Source organism: Anser cygnoides, chromosome 26 (genome assembly GCF_040182565.1).
Source record: "Anser cygnoides isolate HZ-2024a breed goose chromosome 26, Taihu_goose_T2T_genome, whole genome shotgun sequence".
NCBI lineage: Eukaryota > Metazoa > Chordata > Aves > Anseriformes > Anatidae > Anser > Anser cygnoides.
Window position 1 is genome coordinate 4923046 of NC_089898.1, and position 18826 is coordinate 4941871.

General features: G+C 69.5%; 5 protein-coding genes across 5 annotated transcripts; 1 reads left to right on the forward strand and 4 right to left on the reverse strand.

Annotated features, from left to right (window-relative positions):
- Window positions 1–31: 31 nt before the first annotated feature.
- On the reverse strand, window positions 32–5209 carry LOC125181002 (PH and SEC7 domain-containing protein 4-like). The gene is made up of 12 exons (XM_066983407.1): window positions 4987–5209; window positions 4321–4431; window positions 4150–4230; window positions 3329–3441; window positions 3000–3058; window positions 2796–2885; window positions 2660–2703; window positions 2418–2575; window positions 1217–1457; window positions 976–1120; window positions 745–888; window positions 32–648 (listed from the first exon to the last, which is right to left on the reverse strand). The coding sequence occupies exons 1-12, from the start codon at window positions 5127–5129 to the stop codon at window positions 394–396; spliced, it is 1584 nt and encodes a 527-aa protein (XP_066839508.1). The 5' UTR covers window positions 5130–5209; the 3' UTR covers window positions 32–393.
- A 74-nt stretch (window positions 5210–5283) lies between these two features.
- LOC136786954 (uncharacterized) lies at window positions 5284–9092 on the reverse strand. The gene is made up of 4 exons (XM_066983301.1): window positions 6142–9092; window positions 5994–6039; window positions 5474–5848; window positions 5284–5318 (listed from the first exon to the last, which is right to left on the reverse strand). The coding sequence occupies exons 1-4, from the start codon at window positions 8833–8835 to the stop codon at window positions 5284–5286; spliced, it is 3150 nt and encodes a 1049-aa protein (XP_066839402.1). The 5' UTR covers window positions 8836–9092.
- Window positions 9093–10082: 990 nt separating this feature from the next.
- LOC136786986 (interleukin-1 receptor antagonist protein-like) lies at window positions 10083–13087 on the reverse strand. The gene is made up of 6 exons (XM_066983468.1): window positions 12308–13087; window positions 12077–12113; window positions 11830–11987; window positions 11117–11272; window positions 10897–11021; window positions 10083–10312 (listed from the first exon to the last, which is right to left on the reverse strand). The coding sequence occupies exons 1-6, from the start codon at window positions 12525–12527 to the stop codon at window positions 10103–10105; spliced, it is 906 nt and encodes a 301-aa protein (XP_066839569.1). The 5' UTR covers window positions 12528–13087; the 3' UTR covers window positions 10083–10102.
- Window positions 13088–13221: 134 nt separating this feature from the next.
- Window positions 13222–15565, reverse strand: LOC125180995 (interleukin-1 receptor antagonist protein-like). Its single transcript, XM_048054144.2, has 5 exons — window positions 15430–15565; window positions 15133–15193; window positions 14973–15061; window positions 14766–14890; window positions 13222–13936 (listed from the first exon to the last, which is right to left on the reverse strand). Exons 1-5 carry the CDS (start codon window positions 15431–15433, stop codon window positions 13727–13729), a joined length of 489 nt encoding a protein of 162 aa, XP_047910101.1. The 5' UTR covers window positions 15434–15565; the 3' UTR covers window positions 13222–13726.
- A 282-nt stretch (window positions 15566–15847) lies between these two features.
- TMED4 (transmembrane p24 trafficking protein 4) lies at window positions 15848–18064 on the forward strand. Its single transcript, XM_066983469.1, has 5 exons — window positions 15848–16048; window positions 17078–17178; window positions 17270–17395; window positions 17485–17631; window positions 17718–18064. The coding sequence occupies exons 1-5, from the start codon at window positions 15907–15909 to the stop codon at window positions 17865–17867; spliced, it is 666 nt and encodes a 221-aa protein (XP_066839570.1). The 5' UTR covers window positions 15848–15906; the 3' UTR covers window positions 17868–18064.
- The last annotated feature ends 762 nt before the right edge of the window (window positions 18065–18826 follow it).

Here is an 18826-nt window from a genome sequence, read left to right on the forward strand (position 1 = left end):
GCTGGGGGGGGGACACAGGGGGACAGGAGGCGGGGGTGTGACACACGTTTATTGCACGGCGCCGTCTCCTCGAGACGACGTGTCCGACAGCAGCAGGCAGCGGGCGCACAGCTGGGGGGCAAGGCAGCCAAGCTGGGGGGGGGAGGGCCAGGCCCCCCCCAACCCCCCCATGTCCTCCCCTGGGACACGGGGGGGGTCTCCCTGAGTTTGAGTCCTCGATCCTGGGTGGGGGGCACCCCCTTGTTTCCGGCGGTGCCCCGAGGACCCTCGTACCGCGGTGTGGGGGCATTCCCAAGGTTGGGGGGGGCATTCCCAAAGTTGGGAGGGGTTTCCCCCAAACCCTAAATTGGGGGGGCGGTCTTCAAAAAAGGAAGGGGGGGGTCCCCGACCCCGTCACAGCAGGTTCTTGTTGCGCTTGGGGATGACCTTACGCACGGTGCGGCGCTCGGAGATGTTGCGTTTGACCCGGACGCCGGCCGGGGGGGCGCTTTCAGGGGCCAGCGAGGGGCTGGAGTGAGCCTTGGTGAGGTTGGGGGGCTCCGGGGGGGCCGCCACGGCCCCCGCCTGCGCTTCCCAGCCCTCCAGGTCCTGGGCGCCGGAGTTGATCCACGTCTCCAGCACCTGCACGTAGGTCTCGTAGCGGCGCCTCTGCGCCGCGAGAAATAAAATGTGGGTGGGGGTGAGCCCTGTGTGCCCCCCGTCCCCATGTCCCCCCCCGTCCCCGTCCCGTGCCCCCCACCCCACCTCGTACAGCAGGTACTCCTTCTTCACCCGGTACTCGTCCAGGTCGCGGGCTCGGCCCCGCTTCTCGGGGAGGTTGCGCTGGTGCTCGAAGAGCTCCTGGGCCACGCGCTCCATCCACGCCTCGTGGGCTCGGTGCTGCTCCTCCTGCGGGGACCGAGGTGGGGGGTAACGAGGCGGGGGGGTCCCCGGTTTTTATTTTTTGGGGGTCCCCAGCCGGTCCCCGCGGCTCACCGGGGGGCTGCGGCTGGGCGCGGCGGGCAGGATGGGCCGGGCGAAGCGGCGCTGGGAGCCCACGGCGGCGGGGAAAGGGGGCGAGGAGAAGAGGGCGGCCACCAGGTTGATGCGGGAGATCCACGAGGACATCTCCTCCTCGCTCCTGGGGGGGGGCAGGGGACAAAAAGGAGGGGGGAGGGGGGTCAGCGCTGCCACCACCCCCTCCCCAGCATTGTCCCCGCGCTGTCCCCACGCTCACGGGGCCTGGAAGAGGAGGACGCGCTGGTCGGCCGTCTGCAGGCGGAAGACGTGGGGGCGCTTGGTGTACTTGCTGGCGCGCTCGGCCAAGGCGTGGTGGACCCCCAGGGGCTCCTCGGCCTCCGCCGGGGGGGTGCCGGGGGGGTCGGGCCCCCGGCGGGGGGTCCCCGCTTTGAGGAAGTAGAGCAGCGTCCCCTTCAGCACCGTGTGGAAGGGCTTCCAGCCCCGCCGGCCCCAGGGTGCTGTGAAGGGAGCGGGGGGGGGGGGAGGTGAGGTTTAGGGTCCCCTGGGGGGGTCTGGGGGGGGGGGGCACCCCCTGAGAGACCTGAAATTTGCGGGGTTGCTGCCTCTGCAGCTGCCAGCGATTCCCATAATTGTCCTTCTGGTCCCCAAATCTGCTCCTCTGGGCCCAAAATGGACCCCAAAGCTGCCTCTCTGGTACCCAAAATACCCTAAATTTGCCCCCTCCCCCCAGACTTCAGAATACCCCAAATCTGGTCCCCTTGGACCCCAAATGTGCCCCTTGGCAACAAAACATCCAAAATCTTTCCCCCTGGATCCCGGCAGAGCCCAAATCTGCCTCTCTGACTCCCTAAATCTGCTTCCGAAGACCCCAAATCTGGACACCTTGGATGCCATATCAGCTCCCCAGACCCAAAACCACCCCAAATCTGCTACCAGACCCCAAAGCACACCAAATCTGGTCCCCTCAGGCCCCAAAACACCCCAAATCTGGTCCCCTAGATCCTAAACCTGGACCTCAATACACCCCAAATCTGTTCCCCAAACCCCTCCCAAACACCCCAAATCTGCTCCCCGGAACCTCCAAACACCCCAAATCTGAGCCCCTTAAACCCCAAGCAGATGTCCAGATCCTAAAACATCCCAAATCTGTTCCCCTCGGACCCTAAATGTGGACCTCAGACCACTCCAAATCTGCTCCCCAGGCCCCAAAACACCCCAACTCTGGTTCCTTGGACCCCAAAACTGGTCCCTTTAAGCCCCAAACAGCTGCCCAAACCCCAAAACACCCGAAATCTGGTCCCTTAGACCCCCAGACCGGCTGCCCAGACCCCAAAATGCCCCAACTCTGTTCCCTTGGACCCCCCTCCCTGCACCCCAAACACCCCGAACCTGCTCCCCCAGACCCCAAATCCCCCTGCCGGCCCCCCCGGCACCCCAAATCCGCCCCCCGCTCTCACCCTTCTTGCCGTCGGCCTCGGCCAGCACCTTGCGCGCCAGCCAGCCCCGGCGGTACGTGGTGGCGCCGTCCTGGCGCGGCAGCTCCACGAAGGGGGTGCTGCTTTTCCGGGGGGGCGCGGGGCCCCCCCCGGGCTCTTCCTCCTCCTCCTCTTCATCCCTGGGGCCAGATCAGTGTCACCGGGCGTCCCCCCACCCCGAACCCCCCCGAAATTAGGGTCCCCGCATCCCGGCCCCTACTCACGCCGCCCATTCCAGCTTCTCGGTGCGGATGGAGTTGTACAGCGCCTGGGGGGAGGGGGGGGCAGCAGATTTTGGGGTGTGGGGGCGCTGTGGGGTGCCCCCCCCTCACCCTTGGTGTCCCCCCCCGGCCCCGTTACCTTCAGCATCTCCTTGGGGAAGTCCTGCCCGTCCATCATCCCGCTCAGGTTGGCCACAAACTCGCCGCTGGTCATGGCACGGCCGAGGCGCTGCGGAGGTGGGGTCAAGGTGGGGGGGGTGGGTGCGTGCCCCCCCCCCCCCCCAGCACCCCCAAATGTCTCGGGGTGTCACCACACATCCGTCCCCCCCTCAGTTCCGCTCACCGGCCCGTGCAGGTCCGTGTTCAGCAGCATGATGGCACACGTCAGCGAGTGCACGGCGTCTGGGGGGGGGGGCACAGGGGGGTTAAAAAAAAAAAAGGGGGTGTCCCCCCCCCCCAAAAAAAAGGCACGGGGACGTGGTGACCGTCACCGTCCAGCCGCAATATTTGGGGTGCCTGGATGGGATGGGTGCCGAGGGGGGGAACTGAGGCACGGGGAGCAGGGGTGACACAAAGGGGTCTTGGGGGGAGTTTTTTGGGGGGGGGTCTGTGGGGTAGGGGGGCGGTCAGTCTCATGGGGTGGGGGCGTCTCAGGGTGGGGGGGGGTCTCACCGGGCGAGGGGAAGGCGCCGGGGTTGCAGCGATGGAAGCGCCGCGAGAAGTGGCCCAAGATGCGCTCGCGCTCCTGCGTCTCGCCCGTCAGCACCAGTGCCTGCAGGAAGGTCCTGGGGGGGGGGGGGTTGGGGGGGGTGCTCACAGGGACGCCCCCCAAATTGGGACACCTCCCCCTTCCCCAGATTCCACGGCACCGCACCCCCGACAGACCCCAAATTTGGGGTCCGGGACCCCAAAGGTGCTCCCTGGGTCCCCAGCAGTCCCCAGATTTTGGCCCCACTCCTGTAGATGGACGGGACCCCCCCCCCCCAGATCTGCCTTCACTGACCCCAAAACGCCCCAAATTTGTCCCCCCCTGCCCCCAAACCCCCTACGTCTGCAACCCTTGGACCTCAAGTCTGCCCCCCGGGCTCTATCGGCCCCCAGATCTGCCCCCCTGGACCCCCAAATATCCCAAATCTGCCTCCGATGAGCGCAGGAGACCCCAAAGCTGACCCCTGGACCCCACAACACAAGAAGCTGCGCCCCCCCCCCCCCCCCCCAAACCTCAAAAGAGCCCAAATCTCCTTCCCATGGACCCCAAATCTGCTCCCCAGGCCCCCAACCCCCCAAATCCAGCCCTCTACACCCCAAATGTGCCCCCCCCAGATCCCCAACCCCCCCCTCCCCCAACCCCATCACCCCCCCCACACTTGCTCCCCATCCCCAAACTCCCTCCCCCTGCTGCCCCCCCCAGCCCCCACCCATCACCAGGGGGTCCCATGGGGGTCTCCCCCCCACCCCCACCCCTCGTGCCCCCCCCCCGACCCCAAATTTACCGGAGCGCCCGGTCCAGCGGCTGCCCCCCGAACTGGAAGAGCTCCAGGTACTCCTGTGCCACCAGGCTGCTGAACTCATTGCTGGGGGGGGGGGGCACGGTGTGAGGCCGGGGGGGGGGGGGATCTGACCCCAGGACCCCCCCCGGGACCCCCCCCGGCCCCGTCCCGTACTTTTTGCGGAGGAACGAGGCCACCTGGGACTTCTTGAAGCCGTCGAGGTGGAAGAGGCGGGCGGCCAGGCGCTGCGCGTCCCCGCGGCCCCCCGGCCCCCCCGGCTGGCACCTGGGGGGGGGACATGGGGGGGTCAGGGGGGGAGGGGGGGTCGGGGGGGGGACATGGGGGGGGCAGGGAGGGCGGGTGGAGGGGCAATGGGGGGGGTCGGGGGGGGTCGGGTGGAGCTGGGGGGGTTGGGGAGGGGCTGGGGGTTTGGGGGGGTCAGGGGGAGGAGGGGAGGTGGGGGGGGACAGATGGACGGACAGGTGGGGGGCTGGGGACGTGGGGGGGGGCTGGGGGGGACAGACAGCTGGACGCTTGGGGTCTGGGGGCATGGATAGGGGTCTGGGGGGACAGACAGACGGACAGGTGGGGGTCTGGGGGCATGGGTGGGGGGGTCTGGGGGGACAGACGGACAGACAGACGGGTCTACGGGGGTGGATGGGGAATGGGGGGGCTGGACGGGGGGCTTAGGGGCACAGCTGGGGGTCTCGGGGGGGTCAGGCAGGGGTCTGGGGTCTGTAGGGACAGACGGGGAGGTTGGGGGGGGGACAGACAGACAGACGGGGGAGGGGTCCGCGGGGACGGGGGTCCCAAGGAACTCGGGGCGCTGGGGTCCCTCACCCATGGGTGCTGGCGGGGGGGTCCGGCGGGGGCTCCTGGCCGCTCTCGGGGGGCAGCTCCTCCGTGTCGGGGCGCGGGGAGGCGGGGGGGGGCGCGGGGCCCTGAGCCACGCCCCCCCCACGGGCACAGTGGCCCCCCGGCATGGGGGGGGCCCCCCGCAGCCCCCCGGCACCCGCTGGCCCCGGGGGTCCCCGTGGCGGCCGGGCAGAGGTTGGGGAGGGGATTGGGGGGGTCCAGGGGCTGGGGGGGGGCTCCTGCTGCCCCCCCCGGGGCAAAACTGGGGGGGTCGAGGGGAGGTTAAGGGGGAAGGGGGGGGGCTGGCGTCCCCCTCGCTGGGGATATTGGGGGGGGGAATCTGGGGGGGCTGGTGGGGGGAGATGGTGCCCCCCACCCTGGGGAGGATATGGGGAGGTTTTGGGGCTGGGGGGGGGCAGATCCAGGGGAGCTGGGGGGCTGGGAGGGGGCAGGTCTGGGGGTGCTGGGGGGCTGGGGGGGGGCAAGTCTGGGGGTGCCACGGGGTTGGGGGGGGGCAGATCCAAGGGGGCTGGGGGGCTGGGGGGGGGCTGGTCCGGGGGTGCTGGGGGGCTGGGGGGGGGCAAGTCTGGGGGTGCTGGGGGGGCAGGCAGATCCAGGGGTGCTGGGGGGCTTTTGGGGGGCAGGTCTGGGGGTGCTGGGGGGCTGGGTTGGGGCAGATCCAGGGGGCGTAAGAGGCTGGGGGGGTCCCAGTCCCCCCCCGCTGGTGCCAAATCTGGGGGGCACTTAGGGCTGGGTGGGGCCGGGTTCCCCCCTCCTGGGGATTCTGGGGGGGGGTCCTGGTGCCCCCCCACTGGGGTCAGCTCCGGGGGGCTGGAAAACGCCAGGCCTGGGGTGGGAGAAGACAAAAGGGGGGGATGTATTGGGGGGGTGGGGGGGTCCCATCAGCATCGCCCCCCCCCCACACTGCATGGTGCCCCCCCCCCCCCCAAGCACCCCCCCCCCAAAAAGGGGCCAGGGGTCCCCACACTCACCCTGCTCCATGGGGCTGGTGCTGCCCCCCCCCGCGGCCACCGCAACCTGCAGAGGACAGAGCTGGGTGGGCACAGGGACTGGGGGGGGGGGGGGGGGGGGGGGTTGAAGTTTTGGGGTGCCCCCCCAACACCCGCACCCCCCCCTTACCTCCTGCGTGCCCCCCATGGTGGGGGCGCCCGCGATGTCCAGCTCCGTGATGCGCAGGGGGGGCAGGTGCGGCCTGTAGAGGGGCGCCCGGCTGCAGAAGAGGGGGTTGGTGTGGAAGAGGGGCTCCTCCTCCTCCAGGTCCTCCTCCTCCTCCTCTTCATCCTCATCGTTGTCCTGCTCCTCCTCCTCCTCCTCCTCCTCCTCCTCCTCCTCCTCTTCCTCCTCCTCGCTCCGTTTGGGGTCTGGGGGACTGGGTAAGATGGTGGCGTTGGTGGGCACGGCATCCTGGGGGATGGTGTCATCCACGGGGGTGGGCTTGGGTGAGGTGGTCTCATCCATGGGCTTGGGCGAGAAGGTCCCATCCATGGGTGAGATGGTGCCATCCACGGGCGTGGGTTTGGGCAAGAAGGTCCCATCCGTAGACTTGGGTGAGATGCTTCCATCCACGGGCGTGGATTCAGGCAAGATTCTCCCATCCATGGCCATGGACTTGGTTGAGATGGTCCCATCTGCTGGGACATGTGCCCACAAGATGGTGCCACCCACGGGCTCGGACTTGGTTGAGATGGTCCCCTCTGTGGGCACTGACTTGGTCGAGATGGTCCCATCTGTTGGAACATGCTCCCAGGACATGGTCCCGTCTGTGGGCATTGACTTGGTCAAGATGGTCCCATCTGCTGGGAAATGCTCCCATGAGATTGTGCCACCCATGGGCATGGACTTGGTTGAGATGGTCCCATCTGTTGGGACACGCTCCCATGACATGGTGCCATCCATGGGCACGGACTTGGTTGAGATGGTCCCATCTGTTGGGACACGCTCCCATGACATGGTGCCATCCATGGGCATGGACTTGGTTGAGATGGTCCCATCTGTGAGCACTGACTTGGTCGAAATGGTCTCATCTGTTGGAACATGTGCCCATGAGATGGTGTCATCCTTGGGAATAGATTTGGTCAACATGGTGCCACCCATGGGCATGGACTTGGTCGAGATGGTCCCATCTGTTGGAACATGCTCCCATGACATGGTCCCATCCATGGGTGTGGACTTGGTTGAGATGGTCTCATCTGTGGGCATTGACTTGGTCGAGATGGTCCCATCTGCTGGAACATGCTCCCATGAGATGTTCCCATCTGTGGGCATTGACTTGGTCAAGATGGTCCCACCCATGGGTGTGGACGTGGTTGAGATGGTTCCATCCGTGGGCAAGGACTTGGTCGAGATGGTCCCATCTGTGGGAACATGCTCCCATGAGATGGTGTCATCCTTGGGAATCGACTTGGTCAGCATGGTCCCATCTGTTGGAGAAGGCTCCCATGACATGGTCCTATACATGGGCACAGACTTGGTCAAGATGATCCCACCTGCTGGGACATGCTCCCATGAGATGGTCTCATCCATGGGCAAGGACTTGGTCAACATGGTCCCATCTGGGGGTGTGGGCTTGGTCAAGGTGGTTCCATCTGTTGGGACATGCACCCATGACATGGTCCCATGGGTGGGCACGGACTTCGGTGCGATGGTCCCAAAGGTGGGCATGGACGTGGGCGCGATGGTCCCAAAGGTGGGCAGGTGCTCGTGCGAGACGCTCCTGTCCACGGCCCCACACCCGTGGGGCTCCTGCCAGAAGCCCCCACCCAGGGCCACGTCCTTGTACGAGAAGCTCCCACCTGTGGGCAACGTGGTCCCACCGGGTGGTGGGTGCTCACAGGAGATGCTCCCGCCCACGGGCACGGACTGGGGCGAGCTGGTCCCATGGGTGGCCACGGGCTCGTGTGGGGTGCTCCTGGACGTGGGGATGGGCTCGGAGGTGGTGGTCCCATGGGTGGCCAAGTGCTCGCGTGAAATGGTCCCATACGTGGAGATGGATTCGGCGGAGGTGGTCCTATGGGTGTCCACGTGCTCGTGTGAGGTGCTCCCATACGTGAAGGTGGACTTGGAGGAGGTGGTCCCATGGGTGGCCCCATGCTCATGTGAAGTGCTCCCATATGTGAAGATGGATTCGGAGGACGTGGTCCCATGGGTGGTCATGTGCTCATGTGAAGTGCTCCCATACGTGAAGATGGACTCAGAGGAGATGGTCCCATGGGTGGCCACATGCTCTGCCAAGGTGCTCCCGTAGGTGGGGATGGATTCGGAGGAGGTGGTCCCATAGGTGGCCACGGTGGTCCCATGGCCGTCCACGTGCTCGTGTGAGATGCTCCCACCCACGTCCACGGGTGAGAAGCTCTCACACGCAGCTCCACGGCTTGGGTGCTCCATCAGCGTGCTCCCACCCCCAGACGTGCACAGGGGCGAGGAGCTCCCATGGGTGCCCACGCGTCCCACCGGGGCGCCCCCGTACGCGGGGACGGGCTCAGAGGAGGAGGTCCCATGGGTGGGGACACGCTGGTGCGAGCCCCCCTGGTGACCACGGTCGGACCCGTGGGTGCCACCACCGCCACCAGCGGTGCCACCACTGCCGTGGGTGCCACCACCATGGGTGCCACCGGTGTCCCCGTGCTGCCCGTCGATGGCCCCCTGCAGGTCCCAGACGCAGAGCTGGGCCTGCACCAGGCTGGCCCAGAAGACGTCGGCGGGCGCGGGCAGGGGGGGCCCGGGGGTCCCGGCGGCCGGGGGGGCGGCTTCGGAGAAGACGATGGCGTCCTGCGCCGCCAGCGCGCCGGGGGGGCGGCCGCCACCCGGCTCCATGCCGCGGCGTCACCGGCGTCACCGCGGCCCCCCCATGGCCGTGGGCCTGACCTGGGGGAGAAGCCCCGTTAACGGACGGATGGGGGGGGGGGCGCTGGGAGCCGGGGGCCCCCCCAGCGCGCCCCACGCCGTCCCCGTGTCACCCACGTCACCGCCCGCCGGCTTCCGGCCCCGCTACCGGGGCAGGAAGGGGGGATGGGAGGGAGGAAACCCTGTGCCCCCCCACACACCCCCCACCCCATGCGTGTCCCCCCCACGCATGTCCCCCCCCACGCGTGTCCCCCCCACACCCCCTGCCCCACACCGTGCCCCACAGCCCGCCCCACGCCGCCCCACAGCAGCCCCAGGGGGAGCCGCGGGTGGGGGGCACCCACGCCCTGCCCCCCCCACACCCACCCGTGTCGCCCCCCCACGCGTGTCCCCGTGGGTGCCCCCCCCCCAACCCGCACCCAAGGGTGGGGACCCCAAGGGGGTTGGGCTCCCTGCCCCCCCTGCACCCCACAGCGGGTGCTTCCGGCGTGTTTTTTTGGGGGGGGGGGGGGTCCCTCCAAATCGCGCGTGGGTGCCCCCCCCCACCCCCCCGTGGCGGGCTCCCTGCGGGGGGGGGGGGGGTCCCTCCGGTTCCCCCCCCCCCCCCGCCCAACGCCCCCCACCCACGGGAAACCCACGGGGGAGGGGGGGGCAGAGGGGGGGCGTGGGGGAAGCCAAGGGGCGGGGGGGGTAAATTGGGGGGGGTAAATTTGGGGGGGGGGCTCCGGGGGTGGGGGGGGGACACCCGGCTCCTGCTCCCCCCCCCCCCCCCGCTCCCCCTCCCCTTACCGGCACGGCCGGCGCGCGCGAGGGGGGGCGTGGCCAGGACTGGCCCCGCCCCTTCCTCCACCGCCCCTCGGGAGGGCGGGGCGGGATTGGCCACGCCCAGTTCCCCGCCGTCCCGAGGCCACGCCCCCTACCGAGAGGCCACGCCCACTTCGGGGGGGCTGCGGGGGGGGGGGGGGGAGGGCCTGATCCTGACGGACAGCGGGGGCCTGGTCCTGAGCCGGGGGGGGGCCTGGTCCTGCCCCGCACCTGGGTCCTGGTCCTGCCCCGCAGCAGGGCCTGGTCCTGAGCCACACCAGGGCCTGATCCTGCCCCACACCAGGGCCTGATCCTGCCCCCACAGACGCACACCGCACACCAGCCGCTGCAGCCAGCACCTTTATTCCCACAGGAGGCTGTGGGGGCGGTGTGCCAGCCCCCCCCCCCCCCACCCACGGGTGCCCCCCCCCAGTCACTTGCGGCGCAGGTAGAAGGAGGTGATGGAGTCCTGGGCGGCCGGGGGGGCCAGGCCCAGCGCCTCGCCGTGCCGCGGGGTGGTGCTGAGGAAGTGCCCGGGGAAGGCGGCCGCCTCGAAGGTGTGCGTGGAGCCCCCGAACGTCTTGTAGAAGGTGTAGGGCATGGCGTGGTCCTCCGCGTGGAACAGGTCCAGCACCCCCACCTCCTGCGGGGGTGTCACCGTGGGTCACCGACACCTCAGGGACACCCCCGGGTGGCATCGCCAAGGGGTGGCGGCGTCCCAGGAACCCCCACCTTGGGGTGCCACCACCTTGGGGTGCCAACCATCTTGAGGAGACACCATCCCAGGAACCCCTATCTCCAGATGTCACCACCTCCAGGTGCCACCAGTTTAGGATGACACAACCTAGAGGTGCCACCACCTTGGGGTGACCCCACCTTGGGGTGACACCACCTTAGAGTGACCCCACCTTGGGGTGACACCATCCCAGAAACCCCCACCTCCAGGTGCCACCACCTTGGGGTGACCCCACCTTGAGGTGACCCCACCTTAGGGTGCCACCAACTTGGGGTGCCACCACCCTGGGGTCACACCACCTCGGGGTGCCACCACCTCGGGGTGCCACCACCCCGTGCACTCCCCACCCCACACACCCCCACCTCTTGGTTCCACCACTCCCGGTCTCCTCCACCTCCAGCTACCCCCACCCCACATCACCCCCACGGGCACCCCGCCCCCTTGTCCCCCCCCATCTCGCAGGGGTTCCCCGGTGACCCCCCCCCGCTCACCTCCAGCCGCAGCTGGGGCTCGGGGCCGGTGCCGCAGGACAGGGCCTGGCTGCCCCCGCGGATGCCCACGATGAGGGGGCAGCGCCGGCGCTCCAGGTGCCGGTTGGGGACCACGCTGATGGCTTCTGCGTGGGGACAGGGCGAGTGGGTCGGCGGGGGGCACCCACGGGTGGGGGTGACCCCCCCCCAGCGCCCACCCACCCAGCCACCCAGCACCCACCTTCCTGGGCGGCGTTGGCGCCCTGCAGGCTGGTGGCCACCAGGCGCCCCCCCTGCAGGCACAGCGCCTTGTGCTCCGCGTCCCGCACCGCGTAGTGGTAGGGCTGCGCCGTCCCCGAGGCCACCGAGGTGGTCATCGTCTCCTCCTCGAATCTCACTGCGAGGGGACACGGGGACACGGGGGGCGGGGGTGTCGTGGGTGCGTGGGGACAGGGGGGCGTGGGGGTGGGGGGTGAGGGTGTCACGGGTATCTGGGTGTCAGGGGGAACGTGGGGACGTGTAGGGTCTGGGGATGTGTGGGGACACGGGGACACATGGGGACATAGGGATGCGTAGGGACATGGGGACATGTAGGGACACGGGGACTTGTAGGGACATGGGGACACAGGGACACAAGGACTTGTAGGCATCACTGGCACATGGGGAGGGGACCCAGGGATGTGGGGACAGGGGACACAGGGATGGGGGACGTGGGCATCAGGAGGACAGAAGGACATCACAGGCACGTGGAGGGGGGACACAGGGACATGGGGAGGAAGCATCATGGGGTGTGGGGACATGGGGATGGAGGACAAGAACATCGTGGACAACAAGGGGACACAGGGACATGTTGGCATCACAGGCATGTGGGGAGGGGACATGGGGACACGGGGACATGGGGACACGGGGATATGGGGACATGGGGACAGGGCGCGCGTGTCCCCTGGCCTCTACCTTTCCCCAGGAACTCGTCGAACAAGGCCTCCATGTCGGGGTCAATGACGGACGTCACGGGGCCGCTGTCCCCCGAGGTCCCCCCCACGGTGACACCCAGCGGGCGCTCATGGCGCTGGGCATGGTCCTGGCACCTCCGGGGGCTCCCGGCGCCGCCTCTGGAGGAGCGAGAGAGGACTGAGGACGGGTGCCACCGCGCCGGGGGGGTCGGTCCCAGAGCAGGTGGCCCCGCACCCCCACCACTTACCTGGGGGCTGCTGTGGACGCGTGGGACATGGCAGAGCCTGCACGAGAGAGGGGGCAGCGCTGGGGAGAACCGGCAGGGAGATTCCCCCCGTCGCCGCCCCGCACCGCCCGCCGCCGGTTGTCAGTAGGCTCCAGAGTGAACGGCTCAGGAACGCTGCCCGGATCTGATCCCAGCAGACCAGCACCCCGTCCCCGTCCCCGTCCCCGTCCCCGCCCCCGCCGGGAGCGCTACCTGCAAAGGTGTCGGCCTCCGAGAACCTGCTGGGGAGTGGTGTCCTCTGCATTGTCACCCACCGGTGGTGGCACTTATAGGGCGTGGGGACAGGGCCCGCCCCAGGGACGAGCCCAGACGCGGCGCGATGGCGAAATGCCGGCAGGGCCCCGTGTCCTCCGCTCCCTGTATCCTCCACCTGCACCGTCCCCACGGTGTGGCCCCCGCGCCCTGTCCCCATGGTCCCATGTGGGCTGTCCCCGTGGTCCTGTGTGCTCTGTCCCAGTGGTGCCCCGTGCCCTGGGGACCATGCCCACTGTCCTCAGTGTCCCATCTGCGTCGTTCCCCTTGTCCCATGCTCTGTCCCCATGGTCCCACGCGCCCTGGCCCCGTGGTCCCGTGTGCCCTGGCCCCTTGTTTTCTGAGCCCCGTGGTCCCATGCGCCCTGTCCCCACGGTCCCGTGTGCCCTGTCCCCATGTTCTTTTATTCCCCATCCTCACGATCCCATGCGCCCTGTCCCCACTGTCCCGCGTCCCACGTCCCCACGGCCCTTTGTGCCCCATCCCCACGGTCCTACACACCCTGTCCCCCCCCGGCCCCCTCTGGGTCCCCATCCCCAGCATCCCATGCACTCCACCACCCCGTTCCCGTGCCGTCACCCCGTTCCCGTGCTGCCACCACCCTATTCCCGTGCCGCCACCCCATTCCCGTGCCGTCCCCAGCGCCGCGGGCGGGGGCCGTGCCGTGCGGGAGGCGTCCGCCAGCGCCGGATGCGGGAAGGGGCCGTGCCCCGCCGGGGGCAGCCCCGCCGCCTGCGTCACCCCCACCCCGGGGACTCCCCGTCCCCGTCCCCGCCGAGGCCGTGGCGCAACGCCGGGCACCCCGGGGCAGTGACGCAGGGGGGGTCACGGTGCCACCCATGGGGACAGGGACATCGGGGAGCAAAGCGCCTTTATTGCCAGGGTGCCACTGTCCTCGGGGGGGACGTCACCATCCCTGGGGGACATCACCAGCCCTGGGGGGGTGTCACCATCTCTGGGGGGGTGTCACCGTCCCAGGGGGATGTCACCGTCCCAGGGGGATGTCACTGTCCCTGGGGGATGTCACCGTTCCCGCGGGATGTCACCGTCCCTGGGGGGTGTCACCGTCCCTGGGGGGTGTCACCATCCCCAGGGGGATGTCACCATCCCCGAGGGGAGTGCCACCATCCTCGGGGGGATGTCACCGTCCCCAGGGGGGTGCCATCATCCCCAGGGAGATGTCACCATCCCTGGGGGGATGTCACCGTCCCTGGGGGGTGTCACCGTCCCCAGGGGGATGTCACCATCCCCGAGGGGAGTGCCACCATCCTCGGGGGGATGTCACCATCCCCAGGGGGGTGCCATCATCCCCAGGGAGATGTCACCGTCCCTGGGGGGATGTCACCGTCCCCGGGGGGCTCAGCAGAGCTGAAAGTAGAAGTCGAGGACGTGGGTGGCGTCGGGGTGCCGCGAGAGCCCCAGGGGCTCGTGGGCGCGCGCCGAGGTGCAGAGGAACCAGCCGGGGTTGGCGGCCGACTCGAAGCGCCACAGCCCGTCCTTGTAGGAGCGGAAGAAGGTGAAGGGCGCCGAGGCCTCCCCGGCGCGGGGCAGCTCCGTGATGTTGGCGGCCTGCGGCGGTCGCCGGTGTCACCGCCGGGGGCTGCGCCGGCTGACGGTGTCCCCCGCCCCCACCGCCGCCCCCCTGGCACAGCCCCGTGAGCGTGGTCCCGGTGGTGTCCCCGTCTCTTTGATGTCACCTCCTTCACTGTGTGGCCCCATCCCCACACTGTCCCTGTCCCCATGGTGGTCCCATCCCTGATGTCCCCATCCCTGTGGTGTCCCCATCCTCATGATCCCCGTGTGTCTTGTCCCCATAGAGTCTCTGTCCCCATGGTGTCCCCAGCCCTGTGGTGTCCCCAGTCCCGTGGTGTCCTCATTCTCATGTTCTTGTCCCTGTGGTGTCCCTATCCCCATGGTGTCCCCACAGTGTTCCTGTTCCCACAGCGTCCCCATCCCCAGGGTGTCAGTGTCCCCATGGTGTCCCCATCCCCACTGTGCCCCCACCCCTGTGGTATCCCCAGTGTCCCTGTTCTCACTGTGACCCCATCCCCATGATGTCCCCATGGTGTCCCCATCCCTGCGGTGTCCCCAACCCCATGGTGTCCCCAACCCCACGATGTCCCCAACCCCACGGTGTCCCCATGCTATCCCCATCGCCATGGTGTCCCCAACCCCACGATGTCCCCAACCCCACGGTGTCCCCATGCTATCCCCATCCCCATGGTGTCCCCAACCCCATGGTGTCCCCAACCCCATGATGTCCCCAACCCCGCAGTGTCCCCATGCTATCCCCATCCCCATGGTGTCCCCATCCCTGCCATGTCCCCAAGCTATCCCCATCCTGGCAGTGCCCCCGACCCCACAATGTCCCCATCCCCGTGGTGTCCCCGTCTGTCACCTCGAGCCGCAGGGTGGGCTGGGGGGCAGCGGGGCTGGCGAGGCAGCGGGTGCCGTTCTGGATGCCCATGATGACGGGGAGCCGGGCGTGCTCGAAGGAGCGGTTGGGCACCCAAAAAACCTTCTCTGTGGGGACACCGAGGGAGGACATGACACACCGTCAGCCCTCCCCCACGTCCCCCCCGCGTGTCCCCAAGCCCCCGCTCACCTTCCAGCGCAGCGTTGGCGCCCTGCAGGTGCCCGGCCACCAGCTGGTCGTTGCGCAGGTACAGCGACTTCTGGTTCATGTCCCAGATCCTGCGGGGACACCGTGACCCCAATGCCCCCACCGGGACCCCCGGGACCCCTCCCGGCCCCCCGCCCCTTACCGGTACTTGAAGACCTTGGTCTGCAGGGTGGGCGCGTGGCACGACGCGAAGCCTTCGGCCTCTGCGCAGAGGATGAGGAGGGCGAGGGTGAGCGCCGTGGGGCTGGCCATGGGGCAGGCCATGGGGCTGGCCGTGGGGCAGGCCACCCCTCGCCTTTATAGCCCACGGGCTCGGCGGCTCCCTCCTGAAATCGCCAGCCCGCGGAGGCGGGGATGGGGTGGGGGGCTGCCAGTGTTGCAAGCGCTCCCGGTTCCGCTTCCCCCCCCGCTCCCGCCCGGTGGCCCCGGTGCCGCTCACCCATGGGACGCCCCACGCCGGCCGCCCCGGCTGCGCTGCCCTGCCGGGGGAGGAAGGAAGGAAGGAAGGACGCGGGGGTGTTGCCACACTGCCAGCAGGGTGCGAAGGGCTCGCCCCACCCCCCCACCCATGGGTGCTCCCGCTGCGTGGGGGGGGACAGAGACAACGAAGGCACAGGGGGTGGGGAACAACGGGGAGCTGGCAGAAGCGGGGATCGAACCCGCGATCTCCTCTCTGCGAGCGCGGCGCCCTCCCCGCCGCGCCACCTGGCGGCGCGCGCGCGCGCGCGCGCGTCACGGAGGCGGCGGCGCATGCGCAGCGCGGCGGGGCGCGCGGCCGGAGAGACGCGGCGTGGGGAGCGGTGAGTGGCCGCGGCGGGGGGCGGCGCATGCGCAGTGCGCGGGGAGGGGGCGGGCGGCGCATGCGCGGTGCGCGGTGTGTGGGGGGGGGAGGCCCCGGGGAGGGCCGGGCCGGGCCATGGCGGGCGGCGGGGGGCTGCGGGCGGCGGTGGCCGCCCTGGTGCTGGCGGCGTGGGGCGCCCACGGGCTCTACTTCCACATCGGCGAGACCGAGAAGCGCTGCTTCATCGAGGAGATCCCGGACGAGACCATGGTCATCGGTGCGGGGCGGCGGGGAGGGCACCGGGGGATTGGGGCGGGGGGGGGGGGGGAGGCACCGGGGGGTACCGCGAGTGGGGGCGGGGCACCGGGGGTGTGGTGAGGGGGCACCGGGAATGGGGGGGAGGCGAGGCGAGGGGAGGGGCCCCCGGGTTACCGGTGAGGGGGTTCCGGGTTACCGGAGGGGACCCCGGGTTACCGGGGAAGGTCCTCGGGTTACCGGGGGGGGGGTCCCCGGGTTACCGGAGGGGGGACCCCGAGCACGGGAGGGGGGGTCCTCGGGGTACTGTGGGGCACTGAGGAAGCCTCGGGGCTGAAGCAGTAACGGGAGAGACCCCCGGGAATGGGGGGAGACCCCCGGGGACCGAGGTGGTGATGGGGGAGAACCCCGGGAATGGGGGGGGGGCGGGCAAAAGGAGGGACCCCCGCGCACCGGGGAGGGCACCGGAGGAGCCTCCGGGGCTGAGGTGGCAACCGGAGGGACCCCGGGAACGGGGCAGGCAGCGGGGGAGGGCCTGGGGGCGAGGGGAAGAGGAGCAGAGACCGTGAGGGGGAAGGGCCGGAGTAGGAACGGGGGGGAGAGACCCCCGGGAGTGGGGGGGGATGAGGGAAGAGACCCCCGGGAACGGGGAGAGGCAACGGGGGAGACCCCCGGGAGTGGGGCTGGTAACGGGAGAGAGCCTGGGGGGGGCAGGGGGAGAGACCGCCGGGGATGGGGGGGCAACAGGAAAACCCCTGGGGAGCGAGGTAGCAATGGGGGGGGGGGTGGGCAGGGAGTGGAGGGGGGTGAGTAGAGAGACCCCCGGGAACGGGGGGGCAGCGGGGGAGAGCCCTGGGGACAAGGGGGAGACTCCTGGGGGTGGGGAGGGGGGTGGGGGAGACCCCCTCTGGGATTGGGGGGCAGCTCTGGGGGGGTCAGGGGCAGTTCCGGGGGGGTCGGGGGAGCTCTGGGGGGGTCAGGGAGGCTCTGGGGGGGTCGAGGGGGGCTCTGGGGGGTGTCCGCGTCCCTGCTCCGACCCGCCGCCCCGCAGGGAACTACCGCACGCAGCTGTGGGACAAGCAGTCCGAGGCCTTCCTGCCCTCCACGCCGGGGCTGGGCATGCACGTGGAGGTGAAGGACCCCGACGGCAAGGTGGGTAGGGTTGGGGGGGGGGCTCGGGGGTCCCGGGAGGGGGCCTGATAATGACGCGGGGGGGTGGGTGTGTGTGCGCGTGTCCCCGCAGGTGGTGCTGTCGCGGCAGTACGGCTCCGAGGGCCGCTTCACCTTCACCTCGCACACGCCGGGCGAGCACCAGATCTGCCTGCACTCCAACTCCACCCGCATGGCGCTCTTCGCCGGCGGCAAGCTGGTAACGGGGGCTGGGGGGGTCCCACAGCACCGGGGGGGGGCGCGGGGAGGTCCCCCCCCGAGGCGCTGACCCCGCGGTTGCCCCCGCAGCGGGTGCACCTGGACATCCAGGTGGGCGAGCACACCAACAACTACCCCGAGATCGCCGCCAAGGACAAGCTGACGGAGCTGCAGCTCCGCGCCCGGCAGCTCCTCGACCAGGTGGAGCAGATCCAGAAGGAGCAGAACTACCAGCGGGTGAGGGGTCGCCCCAAAACCGGACCCCGAAACGGGGGGGAGGGGGGTGTCCGGCACCCCCCTGACCCCGCGTCTCGGCCCCGCAGTACCGCGAGGAGCGGTTCCGCATGACGAGCGAGAGCACCAACCAGCGCGTGCTGTGGTGGTCCATCGCCCAGACCGGCATCCTCATCCTCACCGGCATCTGGCAGATGCGGCACCTCAAGAGCTTCTTCGAGGCCAAGAAGCTGGTGTAGCCACCCCAAAGCCCGGGGGGGCCACCCCAAAGCCCAGGGGGGCCACCCCAAAGCCCGGGGGGTTCCCCCAAACCCAGGGAGACGCGGCCCTACGAGCCCCCGCAGAACGCCAGGGGGCTGGAGGGGGGCTGGGGGCGTGCTGCCCGCACCCGGTGCGGGGGTTTTTTGGGATCAATAAAGGCTGTGGGGTCCCTGGGCGTGAGCTGGTGCTTTTTGGGGTGCTGGAGGTGGGGTGGATTGAGTGGGGGGGGGGTTGGGGTCCTTTAGTGTGGATGAAGGGCCTTTTTGGGGTGCTTTTTGGGGGAGGGGGTGTTTTTTGGGGTATTTTAAGGTGGATGAGGGGCCTTTTTGGGGTGCTATGTGCAGGGCTACTTCTTCAAGGCCAAGAAGATGGTGTAGCCCCCCTGGGGGGGCCACCCCAAACCCCGGAGGTTTCCCCCAAGCCCAGGGAGACACGGCCCTACAAGCCCCCGCAGAACGCCAGGGGGCTGGAGGGGGGCTGGGGGCGCGCTGCTGGCATCTGGTGCGGGGTTTTTTTGGGATCAATAAAGGCTGTGGGGTCCCTGGGTGTGAGCTGGTGCTTTCTGGGGTGCTGGTGGGCGGGTTATTGGGGTGGGGGGATTTTGGGGGTACTTTAGGATGGATGAGGGGCCTTTGAGGTGCTGGGGGGTGCTTTTTGGGGTCCTTTAGGGTGGATGAGGGGCCTTTTTGAGGTGCTACATGCAGGGCTACTTCTTTGAGGCCAAGAAGCTGGTGTAGGCCCCCGGTGGGGCCACCCCAATCCCCAGGTTCCCCCCCAAACCCATGGAGCTGCAGCCCTGCAGAACACCGGGGGGCTGGGGTTGCGCTGCCCGCACCCGGTGCGGGGGTTTTTTGGGATCAATAAAGGCTGTGGGGTCCCTGGGCGTGAGCTGGTGCTTTTTGGGGTGTTGGAGGTGGGGTGGATTGAGTGGGGGGGG

What these genes read in the sequence shown, in the direction of transcription:
- LOC125180995 (XM_048054144.2), bottom strand. An exon ending in ACCAAGGTCTTCAAGTACCG is followed by an intron (nt 15,062 to 15,132) that starts GTAAGGGGCGGG and finishes GTGTCCCCGCAG; the next exon opens with GATCTGGGACATGAACCAGA. An exon ending in CGCCAACGCTGCGCTGGAAG is followed by an intron (nt 14,891 to 14,972) that starts GTGAGCGGGGGC and finishes GTGTCCCCACAG; the next exon opens with AGAAGGTTTTTTGGGTGCCC.
- LOC125181002 (XM_066983407.1), bottom strand. Translation starts at nt 5,129, where the DNA reads ATGCCGGGGGGCCACTGTGCCCGTGGGGGGGGCGTGGCTCAGGGCCCC. An exon ending in TCCCCAAGGAGATGCTGAAG is followed by an intron (nt 2,704 to 2,795) that starts GTAACGGGGCCG and finishes CCCTCCCCCCAG; the next exon opens with GCGCTGTACAACTCCATCCG. An exon ending in CGAGGCCGACGGCAAGAAGG is followed by an intron (nt 1,458 to 2,417) that starts GTGAGAGCGGGG and finishes CTCCCTTCACAG; the next exon opens with CACCCTGGGGCCGGCGGGGC.
- TMED4 (XM_066983469.1), top strand. Translation starts at nt 15,907, where the DNA reads ATGGCGGGCGGCGGGGGGCTGCGGGCGGCGGTGGCCGCCCTGGTGCTG. An exon ending in TGAAGGACCCCGACGGCAAG is followed by an intron (nt 17,179 to 17,269) that starts GTGGGTAGGGTT and finishes GTGTCCCCGCAG; the next exon opens with GTGGTGCTGTCGCGGCAGTA. An exon ending in TCTTCGCCGGCGGCAAGCTG is followed by an intron (nt 17,396 to 17,484) that starts GTAACGGGGGCT and finishes TTGCCCCCGCAG; the next exon opens with CGGGTGCACCTGGACATCCA.
- LOC136786954 (XM_066983301.1), bottom strand. Translation starts at nt 8,835, where the DNA reads ATGGAGCCGGGTGGCGGCCGCCCCCCCGGCGCGCTGGCGGCGCAGGAC. An exon ending in CCATGGGGGGCACGCAGGAG is followed by an intron (nt 6,040 to 6,141) that starts GTAAGGGGGGGG and finishes TGTCCTCTGCAG; the next exon opens with GTTGCGGTGGCCGCGGGGGG. An exon ending in CACCAGCCCCATGGAGCAGG is followed by an intron (nt 5,849 to 5,993) that starts GTGAGTGTGGGG and finishes CTCCCACCCCAG; the next exon opens with GCCTGGCGTTTTCCAGCCCC.
- LOC136786986 (XM_066983468.1), bottom strand. Translation starts at nt 12,527, where the DNA reads ATGGGGACAGGGCGCGGGGGCCACACCGTGGGGACGGTGCAGGTGGAG. An exon ending in GGAGGCCGACACCTTTGCAG is followed by an intron (nt 12,114 to 12,307) that starts GTAGCGCTCCCG and finishes TCTCTCGTGCAG; the next exon opens with GCTCTGCCATGTCCCACGCG. An exon ending in GCGTCCACAGCAGCCCCCAG is followed by an intron (nt 11,988 to 12,076) that starts GTAAGTGGTGGG and finishes TCGCTCCTCCAG; the next exon opens with AGGCGGCGCCGGGAGCCCCC.